A 20,955-nucleotide genomic window follows, 5' to 3' on the forward strand; every position below is an offset into this window, starting at 1 on the left:
GTCTTCTCGGCCTGCTATTCCTACATCCAACAAGAAAATTACTATAAAATCAAGCTAAATGGTTAATTTTTTGGGCTTCAATCGCGGGTCCAGCAATCTTCTCTACGCCACTAAAATACACTGATTCCAAAGATAATCTGATGATAATATTCTTTGCTACGGATTATTCGCCCTAGCATCTCCCTATAACTATTTATGGCCTCCTTACATAGTGAATATCGAGACCTAGTAGAATATCAATACTATGAGCCGAACCAACCCTAAAATATGCAACACATGGAGGTTATATATAAATAGTAGGGCTATAATAATTGAAATTGCGTGACTTGTGGGTATTGAACTGATGGGACAATAGAAGGCTGTTGGACTCTTGAATTAAATTAGTTGGATTTATCAACCCCATCGAGTCTATCAAACTAAAAATGCCATCTGAAGTTATAAGGGGCGCTATATATATTAAATTAATTATAGTGTTTATCGAATATTCAGCTTAGAAACCAATCTGATTTCTAATCGACAGCATATAATCGACGTCATACTTCCAATCACAAAGACAACTAACTGCCCTGGACTCTTTTAATATTCCCTATCATCTCCTTATATCTGCCTCAGCCCTGCAAAAACCCCGTCATATGTCACTAGTAAAGCTTACTTTTTTCAACAATAACAAACAAACATGTCGAACCTCGACGCTGCTCAGCTATTCTCTGTCAAGGGACTGGTTGCTGTAGTCACAGGCGCCAGCTCTGGTTTGGGCGAAGTTATGGCCCATGCTCTGGATGTTAACGGCGCAGCTAAAGTCTTCATTCTCGGCCGCCGAGAGTCCAAACTCAGGGAGGTTGCATCAAAAGCAGTATGTGTTGACTTCTGATTCGCCCCACTAAGCTAATTGCTTTTTAGAAAAATGGCTCTCTCATCCCGCTCGTATGCGATGTGACATCCAAAGAATCCTTGGAGGCTGCAGTGTCGACAATCGAAAAGCAGACGCCATTTATTAATCTTCTTATTGCCAATTCAGGTTATCTCGGGGAGGTTAGCGGTATGGTCCCTAGGCCGGCAGAGCAGACTCTAGGTGAACTTTAAAAGGAGCTGTGGGACAAGTCAACCTACGAAGATGCAACTAAAGTTGTTACCACTAACATAGCCGGATCGTATTTTACCTTCCTCGCCTTCTTGGGCTTGTTAGGAGCTGGCAATACGCACTCTGACAGCATAGGAAAGAGTGGACTACTGCAGAGTCAGTTTATTAGTACTACTAGTTTTGGTGGCTTGTGCCGAGCTGAAGCTCCTAGCTATGTCTACAATGCCAGCAAGGCTGCTCTGAGCCACTTGACGAAGACTTTGTCATCGGAGTATGCCAAACATAGCATCCGGGCCAATGCTATTGCCCCCGGGACTTTTGTTACAGAAATGACAGAGGAATGTGATACAACAAAAAAAAAAAGTCTTTTGACTGTTGAGTAGAAGCTTACATCCAAGTAGGCCTACACCCCAGAGGGAGATATCAGCGTCGTCGGCTCTTTGCCGTGGCAAGCTATCCCAGTTACACGAGCAGGCACAGAAGAGGTATGCTAACACTCCAGTCTGAACTGATTGAATGCTAATATTCCTGCAAGGATATTGCCGGTGCTGTGCTTTATTTGGCATCTAGAGCAGGTGCTTTTGTGAATGGGGTGCATCTTGCTACCTGACGGCGGAATGCTTTCTGTTCGCCCTGGTTCCTACTAGATGTGCAGCCGACGTCGAAGCAGGCACTTTGAAAGCTAGCGATGGTGCCTTTTTGGTGAGTGTGTACGTGTCAAAAGCGGTTAAGTGTAGGATACGGTACTGGCAGTAATGGATTTACTGGTGGAATGGCCCACATAGTGAGGTGGCTGTCAGGGGTTGCAAGTGACTTGGTTCAATCAAAAGATCTGTCTTATTACAAAGAGGGAAGTGTAAAGAAGGAAGACTCCAGCTCCCCATGTTGATTGTAATTATGATATCAAAATACTTATTATACCCCCAATCAACGCGGCTCTCTCCTTATATCGTAACAGTACCGGGCCATCCAAAACAACCATAAAGACGCGAAGGAAAGCCATCATATATAAATAAAACGGGCTCGTGAGCCCACTTGTGAACGATGGAAGAAACTCATCCATCGGAATCGTGATCCTCCTGGGTATATTGAAAAGACAGAAACGCGACCAACTCCCTACTCCGCCCAACCCGAATCCCTCTGTAGTCATACGACACACAGCTCGCACACCTTACAACAGAGACAGGGGGTCAGTCAAAGACACCTCTGGGTTGCCCATCCATATCAATAGCTTCTTGCCCCACGATCTCGCCTTCCTTGCGATAGGGGTTCCTACCCCTGCTCATCACCTTATCTCTCTCCTTCTGGCCTATCGCGATGAGGTCAAAATTCGAAGGGAGAGGTGACCCCGAACTATTTTCATTAGCTGCTTTCGATACTCACATCGATCCCTCAATGCTCTCGCTAATGGAAATACTAGCAATGGGAGAGGGGTGGTAGAGGCAACTCACATCAGGAAGTCAACTTTCATATTCCTAGCCTTGTCCTTCAGTGATCCCTGGTTCCGACATTCGTCGAATATCCCCTCAGCCTGACCTCTCGCATGCAGTGCTGCCCAGCCAACCCCAAACCGTCCTATCAGGTCTATGAACCCGGCCTCTTCGTCTTGTGTCCACTTCGTCCGCCTTTGGGTCGGTCTGTGGGCACCAATATTCAGCAGGCGCGCCTGCGCCTGTTGCGCCGCCATCTCTCGCGCTGCATCGTACTGCGTTGCTTGGTGCTGCGCTTCACGGTACGCCTTCATTCCATTGTTCAATTCCTCTTCGATGGGAGAAACGACAGAATTTCTACCCTGCACTCGGCTGGAACTGGGCTGCTGCGGCAATCTGGATGCTGTAGCCTCGATGCGCGGTTGCCTGGACTGTACTTCCCCTGCCAGGCCGTGCGAAACGACACGGCTGGGAATCCTTGCGCGTTTGCGCGCACCTCCTGTGACCTGTATGACCTCGGGTGGCGGTTCTCGGAAGCGACTAGGTAGTTGATTGCGGTCCTGCTCGAAGCCATCATCTTCCGAGATTTCGTCCTCATCCATAGCCGCTTCTACCTCGTGTTCAGACACTTCTTCGGGCTCTTCTCGTGCCCGCTTGGCGTGTTGCCTGGCCGTGGGTTCCGGCTGAGAATCAGCGTCGGAGTCACTGATTTGAGATACTCTATGGGCGCTGGGTTGGCGCTCAATGAAGGACTTGCGTTGAGGGTTTGCAGGAAGTGTGGCTGCTAACGTTTGAGGGATGGCCTCGGCAGGGAGAGGCCTGTTTTCTTTGTTCTTCTCTGCGTCATATTCTGTCATCTTATTTGCAAAATCCTCATTCGAGAAATGGAATGGCCTGTTGTCATCCGCCTCTGGGTGTTCTTCCTGTGATGTTTTCGCCGGGGCGGTCAAGGGTAGCTGGCGCGTCACATTATTCTGCGGCGTTTTAGGTGCTGAGGGACCGGCGGCGACTTGCTGCTGTAGTTGTTGCTGGTTCGAGGGCGGTGCCGCACTTGCCTGGGGCTTTTTGGACATGAGATAGCTGAGGCCGGTCAGTCGCTTGGGGTTACTAAAGTGACTGTCAGAATGGGTATTGTGGTCTAGTGGGTTACCTTCAACTGATCTGCCATATTTGAAATAAAATTAACAACCCGAGGTAGAGACGGATTCTACACACCTGTTTCCTCGCGAGGTACTACGGATCTGAGCGGCAGGGAGAAGGGATTTCTTAGCCGCAGGCGCTGGATGTGGTATTTCAGAAAGGCCTGACATAGGCTCTGGATGTTGGTGAACGTTGGGAAATTCCCGAGCCTCTGCTTCATTTCGGAGCGATTCTTGCATTTCTTCATCCTCAGCTACCATTGATAAGTCTGATCGTATGTTAGATCGCAATCTTGCGCTTTTGCTTCGATAATCTTACCTGTTTGTATCGGCGCATTACCGCGCACCTTCTTTCCGCGACTATTGTTCGCCGTGCTAGCGTCGCTGCCTACACTATTCACGCTGCCCTGCCTCTCATTGCGACCCCCGCCTTGTCTCAGGTCCGGCGCATAAGGTTCATCAAGATCTCGACTCTGGCTGCGGGTTGCGCGCGTTGAACGTTTCTGTGGGCTTCGAACAGTGCGCCTGGAAGCGTCGGGCTTGGGTGGCGATGAAGCTTGATCATGGCTGGCTGCTCGCGATGAGGTTCGACGGGCCATTGTGATTGTGGGCGGTTGGTGGCGGAGTTTGGATCTGCACTAGGTTTCGGAGTTGTTGTTTAAGCGTTGCCTTCGAGTATAAAAAATAGTAGAAATATAGAACTATGGTACACTCATAGCTTGCTCGTTTTGCTTAATGAAACTCCCTGTTGAAGTTGGGGAAGTTGGGGAAGCAAGCGAAGCGTGGGTAACAATGGCTGTTTTCGACTAGATTGTTTGTTATCGGGGCGCGTCATGGGAAGGCTAACGAGGACGAACTTAATCTTTACGCGACACACGCGGGGTCACGGGACTTTTAAGCTTGTCTATTTTTGTACCACACCACAGAAAGTAATCTAGAACTTTATGCCTGAGGATTGATGCCTGAGGATGAATTGTATCTGTGGCGAATGCGCATGCGAATGTGTCCTCAGGCACCCCTTCACCTTCACATGAAGTACAATACTCCTCCTCCTTATTCATCCTCTCTTCATCCTCTCCTCTCTAAAGAGTCCGAACCTTTCTTTGCAGGATTTCTTATATATCTGTTGTTTCTTACACCTTATATCTCTTATTTTCCTCACTTTTCTTACAAACTTCATTTCCGAATATCTGTCTCCTTGAACTGCCTTCTTTGGTAATTTCCCCCGGATAGATACTTGAGATCTATATAAAGTACGCGGACCAATACTTCCCCTCCATCCCGTGTCTCTGAGATCCATATTAACTTATTCCGTGAACAGCCTAGCTCACTCTCCCCCATAAAAGTGTACCATAGATCTGTCAAAGGCCCTGTGGCACTACTCGACTTTACAGTACACGCGACTTCATCCCTTCCTCCACCAAACTTCCTATCGCATCTACTCTACAAACGCGGACACAACAATAATTTTCATTATCGTCCGTTTGGGCAGAGAGTCAACCGGTTTTTTGCCGACACACATCATATAGCGCAGGCAAAAACTATTGGAATTGAGCCAATACCTGTTGGGCCACATCGCTCCTTTTAATCGATATTTAGGACAGCCATTGCCTCCATCGCTGTATCTCGCCCAAATCGACGAGCCTAGCGACATTTTACTCGACATCAGCGTCACATTATAACCATGAAGCTTCGATTATGTCGTGCGTCGCCACTCCTCGTTCTGCTCGTTCCTTCGTTGGTAGCAGCTGCCGCCATTGCAGGTGATGCATCGGACACTCCAACTCCAACGAACATCGCCGTGGCAAGAGAAATCCCGCCTTCAGCCACCGAACTTGGTGCCCAGATCGCCGGCCAGAAGCCCACCTCCCTGGGCCTCCATGGAACGAAGGACGCGCCTGTCGACGGAAAGGACGGCAAACCGCACGCTGGCCCCTTTGTCGACTCGGATAGAAAGAAGCCTGAGCCAACAGGCGCTTCGGATGAGCTTGTCGAAGCAAAGAAGCAAACACCCCTGAAGGGGGCACCGGAGGATATCACCATGGTCGATGGCCAAAAAATACCCGATGTAAACGACGGCGTCATGAACGACCCGGAACGCCAGTTACCAAAAGATGGGACGACTGGGACAGAGGGAGGGGTTAGCCAGAAGGATAAAGATAGGAAGGCACAAGAGGGACAGACCGGAGAGCGACTAGAAAAGAAACCAGACCCGCCGAAAGAAGCCCCTCCGTTGCCACACAGCGAACAAGAGCTGATTAACACTGGCAATGAAAAGGGAGACAAGGACACGAAGAAGCCAAAAGCTAAAGAAGCAGACCCCGATGATGATTACGAACTTGCGGGTCTTGAGGTATGTCTTGTTCTTGAGTGTTTTAGTGCAGCCAAATCTAATATACACAGAAACCCGATGAGCTACCAAAGAAACCGGTAGATTTACCACATCCAATCCCCGACTCTGCCCACAAGGACCACTTGGATTTCACAAAGCCCGCTAAGACTGGCCAATCCGACGTTGATGCTGAGGGGGTTGAAGGTCTCATCCAACCCCTGCATTCGTTTATCCTCTCCCTCACTATGATTCTCGTCTCTGAAATTGGCGACAAGACCTTCCTCATCGCAGCCTTGATGGCCATGAAGCACGACAGAATCCTCGTCTTCTCTGCAGCTTTCTCTGCACTGATCACCATGACTGTCCTCTCCGCAGTTCTCGGCCACGCTGTTCCTAGCCTGCTTCCACAACGCTTTACCAACTTCATGGCTGCAATTCTATTTTTGATATTCGGCGTGAAGATGTTGAGAGAGGGACAGGCTATGAGCCCAACCGAAGGTGTCGCGGCGGAAATGCAAGAAGTCGAAATGGAACTTGAGGAGAAAGAACTTGAATTGCGCCAACAGGGTCGTCGCTCGTCGGCCTCTCCATATGCCTTAGAGATGGGCTTGGGCCATAACTCGAGGAAGTCTAGATCAAAGACGCGCTTGCCGTCTCCTCCAAGGAGCCCATCATCATCGCGAGGATCATCGCCAGTCCCGGGTTCCGCGTTGAAGAATGCAGCAGCTGGATTCGGTAATCTTGTATCTCTATTGTTGAGTCCTGCCTGGGTTCAAACCTTCGTTATGACGTTTTTGGGCGAATGGGGTGATAGGAGTCAGATTGCTACCATTGCTATGGCAGCAGGGCAGGATTACTGGTGGGTGACTGCAGGAGCCATTTGCGGGCACGCGGTTTGCACTGGTGTCGCTGTTATTGGAGGAAGGGCAATTGCCGGCAAAGTATCACTGAGAGTTGGTAAGTTTAATCCCACCCACTTTAACGTATATAGTTCCAATTTGCTAACCCTCGAATGCAGTAACTCTGGGTGGAGCTTTCGCATTCATCATTTTCGGTATCGTCTACCTGCTTGGCTCTCTTCACTCGACATGAGTGGCAGATGGATAACTTTTTAACGAAAATCGCCCTGAATGGGCCACTATGTATATACAATAGCACTGTCAACGACTACGGCATTGTCTCCGGATTTCTTTGCTTCTAAGCGCACATGAAGGTGCTTTGTATAACAGGGTAAAAGCTCACGAGAGGTCCCCTAACTCGCAGGGGTACAGGAGGGAAGGATAACGGCATGGCCTACGGCGTTATTGATGTTCATTTTATTATTGAGAGAGTGGAAGCGTCGAGGTAATATAACGAGTACACATAATTTATAGCTGAACAGCACGGGTCTTCCAGCCTATGTATGAGAATAAAGATGTTTAATCAATGGTAACTTCGTGTCCACTATTGTAACGTGCAAGCGGTTCGAGACCAAAATATATTGGGGATATGAGTGATAGGTCATACGGTATTATAAGCAATCGAATGAACAGTTCCGCGCTGTACAGAAGATGTAACGCCAATGATGCAAACTCCCACCTGTTACACCAGCCTGTTGCAAACCCCGAAGAACACCTCCCAAGAAAAAATGCTGCCTCCTTTCAATATAAACCTATCCTGAACTTCAAACTACTCAAAATCTCTCCATCAGATTCATCCGCACAGTCCACATCCTTGCTCTCTTTCCATAGATATACATGGGCACCGTCATCGCCAGCAGAGCGAGCTGGATCCCCCCCAACGCAAGGAACACATCCTTCAATCCCTTATCATCAATCCACTTATTGACAAACAGACTGAAGACCAGCCCATGAAAGACATTCTTCGAGAAGTTGAGAGTCACAAGGGCCTCACCAGCATACTGCCGATAGCTATCCACGCAGAACGTGATAGCCGTCGTGCTGCCCAACGTGCACCCAAACGACATAAGACCAAAGAATATCGTCGGCACGATCCACGAATCACGGTTCTCAGCCGACCATCCGAACCCCATAAGCCCGATGACAGTAGTAAACGCAACGGGAATCGCCATAACAAGACGAAACTCCGGCTCGTACAGCCCGCCATTGCGACGTGCGAGCGCACGTACAATGATGTCGCTCACCTTGCCCGCCACGACCGTTCCGAGAATGCCGCCGATGAAGGGGGAGAGATAGATGAGACCCGTGCCCAGAGCAGAGAAGTTGTATGTTTCGGGGTTACGGTAGACTACTGCCACAGTCTCAGAGAGAACGATGAGCCAGCCGACAGAGCATGCATAAACGACCGCGGACCACAAGACTGCTGGGTAGGCGAAGAGGATAAACGGCCTGATGGCAACACGGAACCAGTTATCTTGGTGCAGGCGGCCTTCGTACAGACGCAGCTGCTGGATAAAAGAGCGTTTGGGCGCAGTTCTCAGGACAGTTGTATACCTTTCGCCGGTCTTGGGGTTACGCCCAGGTGGCCTACCGATGGCAGCTTCCAAGTCAGAAGGAATATCAGAAAGGTCGGCGCCGGGAGCCAGCCCAGGGCTTTCAGCTCTTTCCCTCATCGGACTGCTGGAGAGATCGGCGACTGCACGGACCTGGCCCTGAGATTCGCTTTGCGAAGTTTGTGGGCGTGCTGTTGGAGCAGGAGTCTCTATTGCTTCACCCTGATTAATAGATATAGTTGGGGTATCAACATTATCGCGATCCGCGATTGTAGACATCGGGAGTCCAAAGTAGTCCGCATCAGGTGGTCCGTCTTCATGCCCTGAGCTCGGTACAGAAAACCCAACATGAAGCGGTGTCTTCTTTCGGTTTAATCCTGGCCTTGGGTGAGGCCCTCTAGGCGCATCACCGACAGTCGGAGTGGGCGGGATTGAAGAGGTCACGTTCTTCCCATCATCCAAACCATCGGCATCACCCTTTGCTTTCTTCCTGTGTGTGCTAGCCACGCTGTGGTACATTTGGACGACGCTTGGGAGCCTCGACAACGTGCGACCTCGAGGGCGAGGCGTGCGGTCCCAGAAGGTCTCTGGGACGAAAAAGAAAACAAGTACTCCGCAAAAGCCAACAATCATGGCGACAATCCTGAAGAAGTCAGCACCGAAATCAACTTCTGCAAAGATCGGATTACTTACCAAAAAACCCATCTCCAATCTAGCCCCTCAATGATGGCAGCGCTAACCAAAGGCACCAAGTTCTTCCCACCAAGTAACAAAAGGGTATAAATGCCAATCCGGTACGCCCGCTCATGCAAAAAGAAAATCTCAGCAATAGTAGCTGAGGGAAGACACTCTACAGGGCTAACCGACATGCCCTGCAACACTCTCGCGGCTACCAATGATGGATAGCTAGGAGATGCCGCACACCACACTGAGGTTGCAACGAACAAGACGCAGCCGGCCAGGTATACAGGTCTCTTTCCGTACAGAATAGCCGTTGGGCTTGCAAATACTGAGCCTACTCCTAAGCCCATCATGTATAAACCTGTAGTCAGAGCGACCTGTGGCACCGACACATCGTACGTCTTGGCGACGTCGGTGAAGCCAGCCGCAAGGACAGATGTCATTCCTCCACCAACCATACAGTAGAGGCCTAACGACAGAAGCGCGCTATCTCGGCGCCATGCTGGCCAATTCAGGGGGTCATTATCTGAGTCTTCAGGTTGTGGTTCGAGAACGATGGTGCCGTCACTCGTCTTCTTCTTTGACGCAATATCGGACACGGCCCTCCTAACTTGTCTTCGTGATGGTGTTGGTGACGGCGATGGGTATTGCGAAGGGAGAGAAGAATGCGAAGTGCGCGCCGGCGCGTTTCGCAAGCCAAGAGGTTCATTTCGGAGGTTGGCAAGGAGGAGGACAGAGCCTATCGTTGTTATTAGTACGTTGGACGTAGACTCAAAGTGTAGGATACGCACCAGGCACTTCATGGGTTTCTCTATCGTTGAGAACGCCCATGCTCCATTTCGAAGGTAAGTTCTCTCTGTCGCCGTCGGACTGGTCAGGCTGCGATCCTGGTGTGCCTGTGTTGCGCCCGAAGAACGAGCGCCATCGCGAGCGTGGAGGCTTCTCCCCGTCCTGGGAGTCTAAGGAGGATTCCATGGTAAACAAAGGGCAAAGATCAACTCAGCACAAGTTATATCTGAAGATGAGAGCCGCCGAGGGGGTAAATATATCTAGTGATTTCGCAAAGCGGGGGGAAAAGTAGCCAAGAACTCGAGCTCCGGCAGAGTAGCTTGGTAGTGTTGTGAGCAACAATAATGATATGAGCAAAGACGTCGACTCGAGGGCCTTATGCCATGTTATCTGTCTCTTGCTACCCTGGCATATGACACCTTGATAGTAGGTGGGGGTCGCTGGCCAAGAGCTATGTGTCTCAGGCTCCGCGGAAGGGGATAGGTGCAGGCTGCGGGCGGGAGGCGGTGTCGACGATCAGCTGGTGGAATAGGGAGGTCTATGGCAAACGCGGGTACGGGGGTAGAGAACTAGAAGGCGGGGGGGACTGGGGTCGTTGATATCTCCTAGGAAGTCGTATTAATGGGACGAGAAGAAAACACTCTTTGAGGTTGTTGAGGATAGTGAGCAGATGGATGGATGATGTCGACTGTCGGTGAGCGGTACGTGGGATTAGCGCTGGTATATGTCTCCTACGCTGATGAGCTACACAACATGAACGGTAACTTAGGTATAGAAACGTTGTTTATGTTAATAACGGCCTCACCGTCTTCACCTATCAACCCTCCCACGGGCATATCTGACTGATGCATCGCCTCAACACCGCGGCGGAGCGCCGAATTAAAGATATTCCGCTCCGTGAACTATGACGCACGAGGCGCATCTTAGGCACCGTATCCATGTCGACACCCTGTTTTGGGGTAAGACGAGCACACCTGCATGTGAGATGCCACTCGAATTGTGAAGCAGCCATATAAACCCTACCATTAATACCATCTTCACCGAGGCGCCCCGGCACGCAAACGTCAATCATGGCGATCAGACTCCCCTCTACCACCCCCACCGTGCGAGTGTGCATCCGCAGCATTCGCCAGTTCTCCTCGTCCGCACCCCACTCGTCCAAAAACCGCATCTACACGCCGTAAGTGGTCCCTTCCCCGCCGTTCACTCCCCACTTTCTGCTCTACACCGCTGACCCTCCACCCCCTTCCCCAGGATCCGCCACCCCGCTGCCCTGCACGAGACTATCTTGCTGTCAACGTCGTCCCGGACGCCCCTCATCACATACTGGTCCGCAGGGTACTGCCCGCCCTGCAAGGTCATCTCGCCAATCCTCCACCAGATCATATCCTCTGACTCGCCGCCCTGCCCGGCCGATCCTGGCAACAAGGTTGGCTTCGTCGAGGTTGAGTTCGACGCACCAGAGAATATGGGGAGCAGCCTTGGTATGGATTTTATAATCTCCTCTCTGCCGACGCTGGTCGTCTTTGATAGAGGGGAGGTGGTGGACAGGGAGACGGACGTGAAGAATATGAGTAATGAGCAGTGGCTGAGAGAGTGGATTGAGCGGCAAGCTCGGCGGCACGGAGAGGGGACCGGGGGAGGCGGCACAGGGACGGGGTTATTCGGGGGATTGTTTGGGAAGTTATGACTAGCCGACTGGTTGAAGAGCTGGTGGAAGGGTAGATAGGTGGGATATAGTAAGATAAATTGTAGAAGTATTGCTATGTTATAAAGCTCCTCGGCTGTATGCACAAGCAACGAACCTGTCCCGCTCATACATAAGAGCTCGGGCCCTCCCAACCATGACAGCTATCTTAGATCAATCGTCAGACTCCAGGAGCGACCACTCAATCTGCGCTCCAACCTCTCGCTGCTGTGACCTTGCCCTTGGTACTTGAGTATGCATCATTTGAGAACATTCTTCTCATGCAGCGTAGAAAACGCTCTCGACCTCCCTCCACCACCCACCGTCGGCGCTAGAGACCGCCCCTTCAACGAGACTCTCTTGCATCCCGTCGGTCAGCGCCCACCACTCCCTCACCTTCGGATTATCGCGCATGCGCTCCATGTCGTCAGCGAACCCATAGCCGACATACAGGAATGAAGCGAAGAGTATTCCAGTTCCGGGATCGTGGAATATCGAATCTGCATCTCATTAGCGTCTGTTCCGCCAACATGGATGGTGGAGGGGTCTCACAATCACGGATCTGGCACTCCTTGATCTGCTTCAACACCTCGGGCCACACATTTGCGTGATACTCCTTGTACTGTTCCACAAACTCGGGCTTCAATTTAACGATCTGCGCGATGCGGCGCCCGGTATTCTTGACGCGCGAGTCCCGTCGCTGCCGCTGCTGTGGTTCCCCGGATGTCGGGTCCGACGGGGACAACGGGGAGGGCTCGTCGTCGTTCTCAGTGTGCTCGGGGACTGATGGCTGTACCTGGGCACCGCTGGTGGGGGAGGTGGGAGACTCTATGGGAGAGGCGGTGGAAGCCCGTCGAGGGACCCAGAGGCTTTGCTTCGACAATTCAGAATCCATTCTACGATTCGCGCAGACGGATACGAGGGCGTGGACGACGGGTAGAGTGAAGGAGAATGCGGCCGCGATGAGAAAATGTGAGGAGTTCGGTTCGGCGGGGTCTCAGCTGCTGAATCGGTTCTGTGGTGTTCGGTCGCACAGATGGCCTGCACGATTTGATTACTTGTCTCTTATTTGGCTGTTAGTATCTCCGATACAGGCGGCCTGCAGGGTGTTGGGAGGGAGGATGTACTCACTCGCTATCGGTCTGTGATGTGGGGGCTCGGTGCATCTACGGACACGTACAATTTGCTTTTTCCTCTGGTCTTCGGGCGGCCGGGGGAATTCTGCCTGAATAGAGGAAAAGAGTACTAGAGAAAAGGAGGACAAGAGAAGACCGAAAAGAACCAAGACTGAAAGAGGTGGGTGCAGAGTAATATAGCAGCACTTACTAACTGGATTACTTAAGATGAACAAGAAAAAGAACAAGTAGCCAAGAGTATATCACACCATGCATGGCATTGTGTACACAAGTAGATGGAGAAAAGAACAAGACGGGATATTGAATATGTACCATTACCGGAGTGCCGTGTGGTATGTTGTATGCTGTGATCCGTTGGAGATACAGCTGGAGATACACCGGATAAGTTGGTGTGAGGGGAATGATCTCCACTCTCCCCATTGACACACACCATGGGTGAGCTGTTCTGTTGTTTCTGTTGTTTCCGTTGTGTTCTGCTGCGTGTTTTGCTGTGTGGCCGGACTTTGTTGCTCCACGGACCCCGCTATAATGGCTGGCGACGGGGAATATTAACCCGCGGCATGTACTATTTATGGAAGGCGGTGTGTTATTCTGCCGATGTTGGTAAGCTCATGGTGGGAAATGTTGTGGTGGGTGGTGGTTGTAAATTGTAAATTATTTACCCCACTTCAACACACTGTGATATGTTGCAACTGTGAGTAACGCACACCGCTGCCAACTACTTGATTACCGGCCAACAGCGCCTATTGCGCCACAGAAGCACCCTCTCACGCTACCATTCACGAAATTATTTTCTGGCTGTAGAACAAGCCGCCTCACCATGTTCCGCGACGACTCCTTCCATCCCTCCTCCTCTCAACCCCGCCAATCCCCGCCACCATCTCCAACGACGCGCCAGGACGAGGCAAACAACCTCGACGACGTATTCGGGTCCGCCCCGTCATCTCCCACTCTCTCCTATGCCACGAGATCTACCCGCAATGATGAGCCCTCTGAGGTCCCCCGACTGCGGTCTGCGCATAGCACTGCTGGATACCGAGACGGCATAACGACTGCGAAAGGCACGACCATTCAAGAAGGATTTGACGAGGGGTTTGGCCTGGGCGCAACTATGGGCTTGAGGATAGGTTCCATTCTAGGGACATTGGAGGGGATCTATGCTGCAGTTGCGAAACCAGACACCAAGCGTGCCCCAGCTCTGGATGAAGGTGGAGTCCAAATTGGCACTGGAGCTCAACCAGAGACTGAGAGGCTGAAGGCTTTGGTCGTGAAGGCACGCAGTGATCTACGTACCGAAGGTGTCTTCAGCAGACAGTACTGGGGCGAAGACGGCATCTGGGTATATGATGTAATAGAAAGTGGTGGTGGGTGGAAGGACGTCGTGGATGCACACCCTTTGATTCAGTCCTGGGAGGCTGTGGTTGCAGAAGAGGTGACCAAGGTCAACTTAGACACGAGTGTCATGGACAGAACGGAAGTGAAGAGGCTGGGCGAAGACGATGAGGCAGTTAACAGGAGCTGAAGGCACCTTCGACGGGAGCCATCACCAGACACACACCACTACCCTCACATGCTCAGCAGGACGGAGCCAAGAAACCCATTCTCCAGGGATATGCGCAGGCCATATTTCTGGCTGTAGCTTACTTGAGGTTTCAGTTCTCCGAGCTGACAGGCAAGACCGACTTGCCAGGCCGACGCTTCGGTATTTTACCAAGGTGTTATACCAAGGTGTTATACCAGTTGCCCAAAAGCCTCAGTGTTTGCAACATAGCTAATGAGGGAGGTCGCGCTACAACTCACGCGCCATACTTTAATGGGAAACTATAGTGTGGCAGTAATCTTACATAGAATAGAAATATTCTTGGGTGACGAATATGATTACGTATGGAGAAAGTGGGGAATGGTGCGTGCTTTGAAGTTTTCATACCCTGTGTGAAGATTCAACGGACAGCATCCTCTACTTCAAATAATGATAATACCAATTAACATTGATCCTTTTAAGCAACTTATAAGCTTTAACAATATGCTTGTATTAATTAAGCAAACACAACACTCGTTGTCATACTCTTATTTTCCTCCCAGTAATCATTGCGTCGCGTGCCCTTTTGCTGCTAACTGCCAAGGTACAAGAGGGAAATATCAGGGTAGATAAGATAACGCGACAAGGGAAACGTCATCGTCTTAACCCTGAGAATGTTGAGACCTTCTTGCCTTCCAAGTGACACAATGTCTAACAACTGACGAGGACAGTTCATGCCGATCTATCCTACATGATGGCAAATTTTTTCTATCAGTATGTGAGCTGAACCTGAAGCCAAGAACGACCAATTGTACATTACAGTGCGCCCAAAAGTTTCTTGTCGGACTACTGTGAATGGCCTCGTGGTCTAGAGCGTGACACAGATACTAGGCTCACGTGGGCATGCTTTGCGACATACACAAATAAATAAAATCTGAGCCCAGTCGGCAGGACTCATCGCGATCATGGATATAGAGAAGACCGGTATACAGAAGACCGGCATAGAGACGACCGATATAGAGAAGGTCGACATAGAGAAGGGAGAGTTCGAGGAACCCGTAGACTGGGCCACTGCGAGGTGGACGAAGGAGAGGATACAAAGCCGCCTCCTTTCATATACACTGGTGCGATTCCTTACCACCACTACAGATAACACGTTACTAACACAGTACCTTCAGGCTCTCTGCAGCATAGCAATCCTAGCCCTCATCTTCCAACCGCGCTACACGCCCTCAGACACCACGGACCAAACCCCCAATCCCCAAGGGACCATCCCCTCCTACGCAATCGACTACGGTTCGACCCCTCACTCCAGCCCTCACAACTCCCCGTTCTAACCTCCCCTCCAGCGCCCCTAATCTGGCTCGACGTCAACGAAGAATACTTCCCCTCCTCCCTCGCCACCCACATCCAAAACACGCACCCATCTCTCGACCACGACGCCCTAACCTTCAACACAACACTCGATCTCACCAACCTCTCCCTCCTCAACGCCCTCGGCGATGAAGGGCTTAACATCTTCCTCACATCCAACCTCGACGTAACCACTCTCCCGCCCTGGCTAACCGGCACAAAACCCTCCTCCACGGGCCTCACATCCTCCACCTCCGCCGCCATAATCGCCGTCCCCCGCTCCGCTGGTGTTGTGGACGTCTTCTACACCTACTTCTACTCCTTCAACCTCGGTCCCACAGTCCTAGGTCAGCAGCTAGGCAACCACGTCGGGGACTGGGAACACAACATGATCCGCTTCGTTGATGGGGTTCCCGAGGCGATGTGGTTCTCGCAGCACGGCGGCGGGCAAGCGTTCGCTTACTCCGCTGTTGAGAAGATCGGGAAGCGGCCCGTGGGGTACTCGGCGAAGGGGACGCATGCGAATTATGCCTCGCCGGGACGGCATGATATGTTACTCCCCGGGACGCACCTACCCTTCGACCTCCTGCTGACGGATTACTCCTCTAACGGGACGTTATGGGATCCCACCCTAAACGCGTTCTGGTACACCTACGACGCCATCACCGCCTCATTCACAGGCGCGGCGGGTATAGGCGGAGAAGAAGGCAATCCAGTAGGCGCGATGGAGTTCAGGGGTCGCTGGGGGGATAAACAGTATAAAGATGGAGATGAGAGGCAGAGCTGGTGGTGGGGGTGGAGGAGGTGGGTTGATGGGCCGAGGGGCCCGTGGGATAAGAAACTTGTGAGGGAGGGGGTTTGTCCGGATGGTGGGTTTGGGGGGTGTGTGGTGAAGCAGGATTTGAGGGAGGAGGAGGGGAGGGGGGTGTGGGTTGGGAGTCAGGCTTGGGTGGGGAGGGATTGAGGGAGAGCGATTGAGGGAGAGAGATTGAGGGAGAGGGATCGAGGGAGGGAGATTGAGGGAGAGGGATCGAGGGAGAGGGATTCAGGGAGAGAGATTGAGGGAGAGGGATTGAAGGGGGGGAAAGTGGGCTGTAGAGATATAAATATACCAACAAGAGAGCGAGAGGGCATTTTAGAGTAGCTTGTCTGTTTCCCCATGTATTGTTTCTTTTTAGCAGCGAGAATGGCTAGGACAATAAATAGACTTTGAAAGTGATCGGCATTCTCGTATGGATCGTGTAACCACAAGGCCCGATCCGATCCCCAGTCGATGTGATACGATACGAGAACCCGGATCAGGTAATGAGCAGCGTTGCCAAGGGGGAGGGATGATAACTCTAAATTACGCTTGCATTAGCGCTAGTTGTCAAAGTAAGCCAGGCTCTGCCTTTAATTCGGATTCGTCGATGAAGATATGGATTGACTCTCTATTTAGCTTATTTGGCGGGTATACGTGGGGTTTGGAGGTGGATCGATGAGACTGAATAAAGGGGTTGGGGGTCTTATAACTTTCGACCACCACACACACTCGCACCAACAACACTCAATCAAAAGACCATCCGATATCAAGCATAATACCTTCATTCAAGTTTTCTTCATAAAATTTTAAAACTAAAACAACCTTCCATAGCATCCTGCTGGATCCATAAATGACATTAGGATACCTACCCAACTAAACGCTCGGAAACATGAACACAGTCCAATCCAATATGTTTCTTCACTCCCCTCTCCATCGCTAAACTCAGATTTCAACAAGCATTATCTCCAAAAAATAAATATTGTCACAATATTTCCTTAAAACATAGAAGCGAATATTTCAGATCCCATCCCCACACACACACATTTACATCAGCAGTGCCAACACACCCACAACAGCCGCCGCAAAGACGCTACCACCGACGCGTCCACCACCTCCAACGAACGGAGTCTGGGGGATCGTCGGGCTTCCAGTGCCAACGGCCTTGATGCCGCCAGTCGGGATAGCGGTCTGGAGGGTAGTCTCCTCGTCACAGATAGTGGTGTAAATCGCCTTCGTTTCCGTAACGACGCTGGTGGTCTTCTCGTTGGCGGGGCAGTTTGTCACACTAGGCGGGCAAGCGGTGATGGTGTGGATGATGGTGGTGTAGACGGTGCTGGGCTTCCCGGACTTGGTTGGCTTGGCGGCGCTGGTGGTGGTTGGGGCCGGGGTGATGGTGGGGTTGCCGGGGCACCAGGTGGTGTAGTCGGTGAGGGTGGCGGTGGTGACGTGGCCGAGGGGGCAGTTGGTCACGGTGGGGGCACAGCTGGTCACGGTGTAGACGGTGGTGCGGAGGATGGTGGAGGTGAGGGTTGGGGAGTCACTGATGGTGTTGTTGCCCCAGTGGCCGGTCGAGGTGGTCACGGCGGTGGTGGATGGGCCGGTGGTGAGTGGGCCAGGGGTGGAGGTGGTGACGGGAGCCTTGGTGCTCGAGCTGACAGTGGAAGTGGTGACGGGAGCCTTGGTGCTCGAGCTGACAGTGGAAGTGGGCGCTGCGCATCCCTTGGCCTCGCGGGCAACCAGGAGGTTCTTGATCTGAGCCAGGAAATTAACGCCGTTCTGGTCCTTGTTTTTGCCGGCAAAGACGGCGTCCCAGATCATGAACCCGCCAAAGTTATCGTGGCAGTAGTACTCGTCGATCAGCGGCTTAAGCTGATCCGCCGACAGGTAGTATTCAATAGGAATGGTTGGGTCCATGTTCGGCGCTCCCAAAACACCAATGGAAAGTTTGGCGTTCTTGCTCTTGGAGCCAGGGGCCTGGAGGCGCTTCAACCACGCATCGTAGGAGAAGCCGCCGTGGGGGTACTCTTTGGGGACAGTAGTCTCGACACCAGTTGTCGCGTAGTCAGGGTTAAGTTTAACCCAGTCTCTAGCAGCGCAACCATCAGTGTTGTAGAATTGAACCCAGATGATGTCGAATTGGGCGCCCTGGATCATCAAATCCATGTTCGCATCGTTGACAACGCACTGAGGTGCACCGGTGATGAGGTAGCCGCCATCAGGGAAGTAGCTACGGAGCCTGTTGATCATGGCGATATATCCAACGGAGTTGTCTAAAGAATTTAGCGACACACACTCTGCATTTAGAAACACGAATCTTACCGGTGTCTGGGTGCTCGATATCAAAGTCAAATCCATCGACGATTGTCGCGATGCCCTCGCCCTCAGTACCTGGGAGGGGATCGAAGGGGCGGGGGCCAACCCACTCCACGGTGGGGGGGCCGTAGGCTGCCCATAAGAAATCGGCGAAGGCCTCTCCGTCCTTCTTGCCAGTTAGGGAGTAGGTGTTAGGTCCGCCACCGAGGGACAGAAGAATCTTCTTTCCCTTAGACTGACAGTACTGGATGTCCTGTGCCATGCCCGTGCAGTGGTCAAGGAGGCGGTTGTGGAGAGGATCGTCAACGCCGTTGTAGCCGGGGGCGGTGTATGTCGAGGCCCAGCATGAACTGCCATAGTTGGAACCTGGCCATCCGTTCCCCTGCGCCGGGAAATAGTCGATGAAGCCGACGGGAATGTAATCCGTATCAGCTGTGTCACAGTAGTCGCGAAGAGTTCCGCCAGTTTGGCCCTGTTCTATCATCAGCATCTCCGCTTCAGTGCCGTTCCGTCAATAAACCTACCCAGTATGTGGCCACGGCGCTTCTTGCAGAGGAGCCGGCGGCGCTCGCCACGGCTGAGAGGGCGGCAACGGCCGCAAAGGTCTTGGAGATACCCATTATAAATATATGAAGCAGCGAGGGGGTTTAAAGATTGTGATATGGCCTAGGCCGGTGCAAAAGAGCGTGGTGTTGATTTGACTTTCAACGAAAGGACGCAAACAAAAGTCTGCAACGAGGTATATCGACGATACCGCGTGGGAATAGGGACGACGTGAAGGAAGTGGGTGAGGTGAGAAAAGAGAGAGAAAGAGGGAAGAAGGAGAGATAAAAGGAAAAGGCAACAAGATAAGATGAGATGAGGATCGTGACCAAACCTACATGGGGGGCCCCGCAGGCGAGGGTGACGAAACGGTGGAGGCATGGGGCTGGTTCATGGAGGCGCCGGTGATAGTGAACGGATGTTGGTTCCGGGAATAGTGGCGGGGTGTTGGATAGGTGGGTGATATGACCAAAGCGGTTACCTTTAATGATGCAGGTACAAGTTTATAACAGCCGGTGGAGCTGAATGCAGGGCAGATGCAGGGCTGAAGTGGAAGGACGAGGGATTGAGAGGAAGAGGAAGAGGAAGAGGACGATGAAAAGAAAGGCAGAGTACATTTGCCAGAGTGAGAAGACTGAGCAACGATGAAGTACTCTTGGAGTCGTCGAGCACCAACATGCGCCTTGTGCAGTATAGTGGAGTGTAGTGGGGGATCAACAGGGACATCAAGCAGGGATCTGAGGGGGGGACAGATGGCATGAGCTTGGACATCTCTGGAAGTAGTAGAGCCGAAGACAATCTCCCGCAGGATTGACGGTGATGATGGAAGGAAAGTGGAAGGAGGGGTCGAGAGTACAGGTAGACGAGGGCAGGAACGGGCAAGAGAAGGCGAAGAAGAGTAAGAATAGGTAATATTAGAAGTATACAATACAGATGAGGATGAGGATGAGGATGGGGCCAAGGATGCCCAAGGCGGTAAAATGGGAAGAGGGAGGAAGGAGGAAGTGAGAAAAATGAGCATAGTGGGAGAGATGGGGTAGGTAGGGATAGAGAGGAAGGAGGAAGGGAAGATGGGGGGACAAGGGAAAGTAGGAAGGATGGATGAGTCCAGGATGAGGAAGAGGGGCAAGATCTAGACGAGGTGAGCACTAGACCCGTCATGGATTAGCCAAGAGCCCTGGCAGTGCCAATCACGGGGTAAAGAGAGCGAGGATGAGGGTCGATGAGGGATGATGAGGGTCAATCACAGCCATGGCACGTGGGTTGTGGTGAGGATTGGTGGGAATTGGTGGATATTCCTGGGAATACAAGTATCTTTAGCGCTTGATCCGTGCAGAACAAGACTTTTGCCATCCCGTTATCCCCATCCACCCTCATCCACCCCCCCATCCTTCGCGTGGTTGTCCTGTCGTCGTCGTGCCTGGCTGTGCCTGACTGTGCCTGACTAGTCCTCTTAGGTGTCAAAATGGTGCCAGAACGATGACCGCGACAGGGACCTATGACCACTACAGGGACTATGAGCCACGCTAATGCAGGTCGGCGGCGAGGTATTGATTTTCAATATTACCCACCAACCAACCACATGAGCCACTCGCATCTACCCATACACGACAACCCCCAAGAAGTGAAGGTATCGTCAAGTCAGTCCAGCCAAGTCAGACCCTAGAGGTGTGGTGTGTGGTGTGGTGTGTGGTGTGT

At 51.8% G+C, this 20,955-nt stretch overlaps 9 protein-coding genes across 9 annotated transcripts; 5 read left to right on the forward strand and 4 right to left on the reverse strand.

Annotated features, from left to right (window-relative positions):
• Positions 1-676: 676 nt before the first annotated feature.
• Positions 677-1,691, forward strand: VE01_02525 (uncharacterized protein; the record flags this gene model as incomplete). The annotated part of the gene is made up of 5 exons (XM_018272033.1): positions 677-853; positions 901-1,072; positions 1,145-1,401; positions 1,483-1,566; positions 1,617-1,691. 5 exons carry the CDS (start codon positions 677-679, stop codon positions 1,689-1,691), a joined length of 765 nt encoding a protein of 254 aa, XP_018133070.1.
• A 244-nt stretch (positions 1,692-1,935) lies between these two features.
• VE01_02526 (uncharacterized protein) lies at positions 1,936-4,491 on the reverse strand. Its single transcript, XM_018272034.2, has 4 exons — positions 3,970-4,491; positions 3,727-3,919; positions 2,533-3,618; positions 1,936-2,434 (listed from the first exon to the last, which is right to left on the reverse strand). Exons 1-4 carry the CDS (start codon positions 4,247-4,249, stop codon positions 2,272-2,274), a joined length of 1,722 nt encoding a protein of 573 aa, XP_018133071.2. The 5' UTR covers positions 4,250-4,491; the 3' UTR covers positions 1,936-2,271.
• Positions 4,492-4,722: 231 nt separating this feature from the next.
• VE01_02527 (uncharacterized protein) lies at positions 4,723-7,410 on the forward strand. The gene is made up of 4 exons (XM_018272035.2): positions 4,723-4,903; positions 4,972-6,003; positions 6,054-6,939; positions 7,001-7,410. The coding sequence occupies exons 2-4, from the start codon at positions 5,335-5,337 to the stop codon at positions 7,072-7,074; spliced, it is 1,629 nt and encodes a 542-aa protein (XP_018133107.1). The 5' UTR covers positions 4,723-4,903; positions 4,972-5,334; the 3' UTR covers positions 7,075-7,410.
• Positions 7,411-7,420: 10 nt separating this feature from the next.
• Positions 7,421-10,925, reverse strand: VE01_02528 (uncharacterized protein). Its single transcript, XM_018272036.2, has 3 exons — positions 9,907-10,925; positions 9,128-9,854; positions 7,421-9,077 (listed from the first exon to the last, which is right to left on the reverse strand). The coding sequence occupies exons 1-3, from the start codon at positions 10,088-10,090 to the stop codon at positions 7,655-7,657; spliced, it is 2,334 nt and encodes a 777-aa protein (XP_018133108.1). The 5' UTR covers positions 10,091-10,925; the 3' UTR covers positions 7,421-7,654.
• VE01_02529 (uncharacterized protein) lies at positions 10,891-11,755 on the forward strand. Its single transcript, XM_018272037.2, has 2 exons — positions 10,891-11,084; positions 11,159-11,755. Exons 1-2 carry the CDS (start codon positions 10,975-10,977, stop codon positions 11,592-11,594), a joined length of 546 nt encoding a protein of 181 aa, XP_018133109.1. The 5' UTR covers positions 10,891-10,974; the 3' UTR covers positions 11,595-11,755.
• Positions 11,756-11,870: 115 nt separating this feature from the next.
• VE01_02530 (uncharacterized protein) lies at positions 11,871-12,486 on the reverse strand (the record flags this gene model as incomplete). The annotated part of the gene is made up of 2 exons (XM_018272038.1): positions 11,871-12,091; positions 12,144-12,486. 2 exons carry the CDS (start codon positions 12,484-12,486, stop codon positions 11,871-11,873), a joined length of 564 nt encoding a protein of 187 aa, XP_018133003.1.
• A 1,061-nt stretch (positions 12,487-13,547) lies between these two features.
• On the forward strand, positions 13,548-14,249 carry YAE1 (Essential protein Yae1, N terminal; the record flags this gene model as incomplete). Its single annotated transcript, XM_018272039.1, has 1 exon — positions 13,548-14,249. One exon carries the CDS (start codon positions 13,548-13,550, stop codon positions 14,247-14,249), a length of 702 nt encoding a protein of 233 aa, XP_018133002.1.
• A 672-nt stretch (positions 14,250-14,921) lies between these two features.
• Positions 14,922-16,563, forward strand: VE01_02532 (uncharacterized protein; the record flags this gene model as incomplete). Its single annotated transcript, XM_018272040.2, has 3 exons — positions 14,922-15,370; positions 15,425-15,542; positions 15,596-16,563. Exons 1-3 carry the CDS (start codon positions 15,212-15,214, stop codon positions 16,561-16,563), a joined length of 1,245 nt encoding a protein of 414 aa, XP_018133001.1. The 5' UTR covers positions 14,922-15,211.
• A 605-nt stretch (positions 16,564-17,168) lies between these two features.
• Positions 17,169-19,835, reverse strand: VE01_02533 (uncharacterized protein). Its single transcript, XM_018272041.2, has 3 exons — positions 19,239-19,835; positions 18,721-19,186; positions 17,169-18,671 (listed from the first exon to the last, which is right to left on the reverse strand). Exons 1-3 carry the CDS (start codon positions 19,332-19,334, stop codon positions 17,446-17,448), a joined length of 1,788 nt encoding a protein of 595 aa, XP_018133000.1. The 5' UTR covers positions 19,335-19,835; the 3' UTR covers positions 17,169-17,445.
• Positions 19,836-20,955: the final 1,120 nt, after the last annotated feature.

This window comes from Pseudogymnoascus verrucosus (assembly GCF_001662655.1).
Source record: "Pseudogymnoascus verrucosus strain UAMH 10579 unplaced genomic scaffold scaffold_8, whole genome shotgun sequence".
In the NCBI taxonomy this organism is placed as follows: Eukaryota; Fungi; Ascomycota; class Leotiomycetes; order Thelebolales; family Thelebolaceae; genus Pseudogymnoascus; species Pseudogymnoascus verrucosus.

Bases quoted from the DNA above. Each gene is read 5' to 3' on its own strand.
- VE01_02529 (XM_018272037.2), top strand. From the start codon at position 10,975: ATGGCGATCAGACTCCCCTCTACCACCCCCACCGTGCGAGTGTGCATC. The intron at 11,085-11,158 runs GTAAGTGGTCCC...CCCCTTCCCCAG, and splicing joins AAAAACCGCATCTACACGCC to GATCCGCCACCCCGCTGCCC.
- VE01_02526 (XM_018272034.2), bottom strand. From the start codon at position 4,249: ATGGCCCGTCGAACCTCATCGCGAGCAGCCAGCCATGATCAAGCTTCA. The intron at 3,920-3,969 runs GTAAGATTATCG...ACATACGATCAG, and splicing joins TAATGCGCCGATACAAACAG to ACTTATCAATGGTAGCTGAG. The intron at 3,619-3,726 runs GTGTGTAGAATC...CAGTCACTTTAG, and splicing joins AGTACCTCGCGAGGAAACAG to TAACCCCAAGCGACTGACCG.
- VE01_02533 (XM_018272041.2), bottom strand. From the start codon at position 19,334: ATGGGTATCTCCAAGACCTTTGCGGCCGTTGCCGCCCTCTCAGCCGTG. The intron at 19,187-19,238 runs GTAGGTTTATTG...ATGATAGAACAG, and splicing joins GCGCCGTGGCCACATACTGG to GGCCAAACTGGCGGAACTCT. The intron at 18,672-18,720 runs GTAAGATTCGTG...TAAATTCTTTAG, and splicing joins TATCGAGCACCCAGACACCG to ACAACTCCGTTGGATATATC.
- VE01_02527 (XM_018272035.2), top strand. From the start codon at position 5,335: ATGAAGCTTCGATTATGTCGTGCGTCGCCACTCCTCGTTCTGCTCGTT. The intron at 6,004-6,053 runs GTATGTCTTGTT...TAATATACACAG, and splicing joins ACGAACTTGCGGGTCTTGAG to AAACCCGATGAGCTACCAAA. The intron at 6,940-7,000 runs GTAAGTTTAATC...CCTCGAATGCAG, and splicing joins CAAAGTATCACTGAGAGTTG to TAACTCTGGGTGGAGCTTTC.
- VE01_02528 (XM_018272036.2), bottom strand. From the start codon at position 10,090: ATGGAATCCTCCTTAGACTCCCAGGACGGGGAGAAGCCTCCACGCTCG. The intron at 9,855-9,906 runs GTGCGTATCCTA...TAACAACGATAG, and splicing joins AGAAACCCATGAAGTGCCTG to GCTCTGTCCTCCTCCTTGCC. The intron at 9,078-9,127 runs GTAAGTAATCCG...TGACTTCTTCAG, and splicing joins GATTGGAGATGGGTTTTTTG to GATTGTCGCCATGATTGTTG.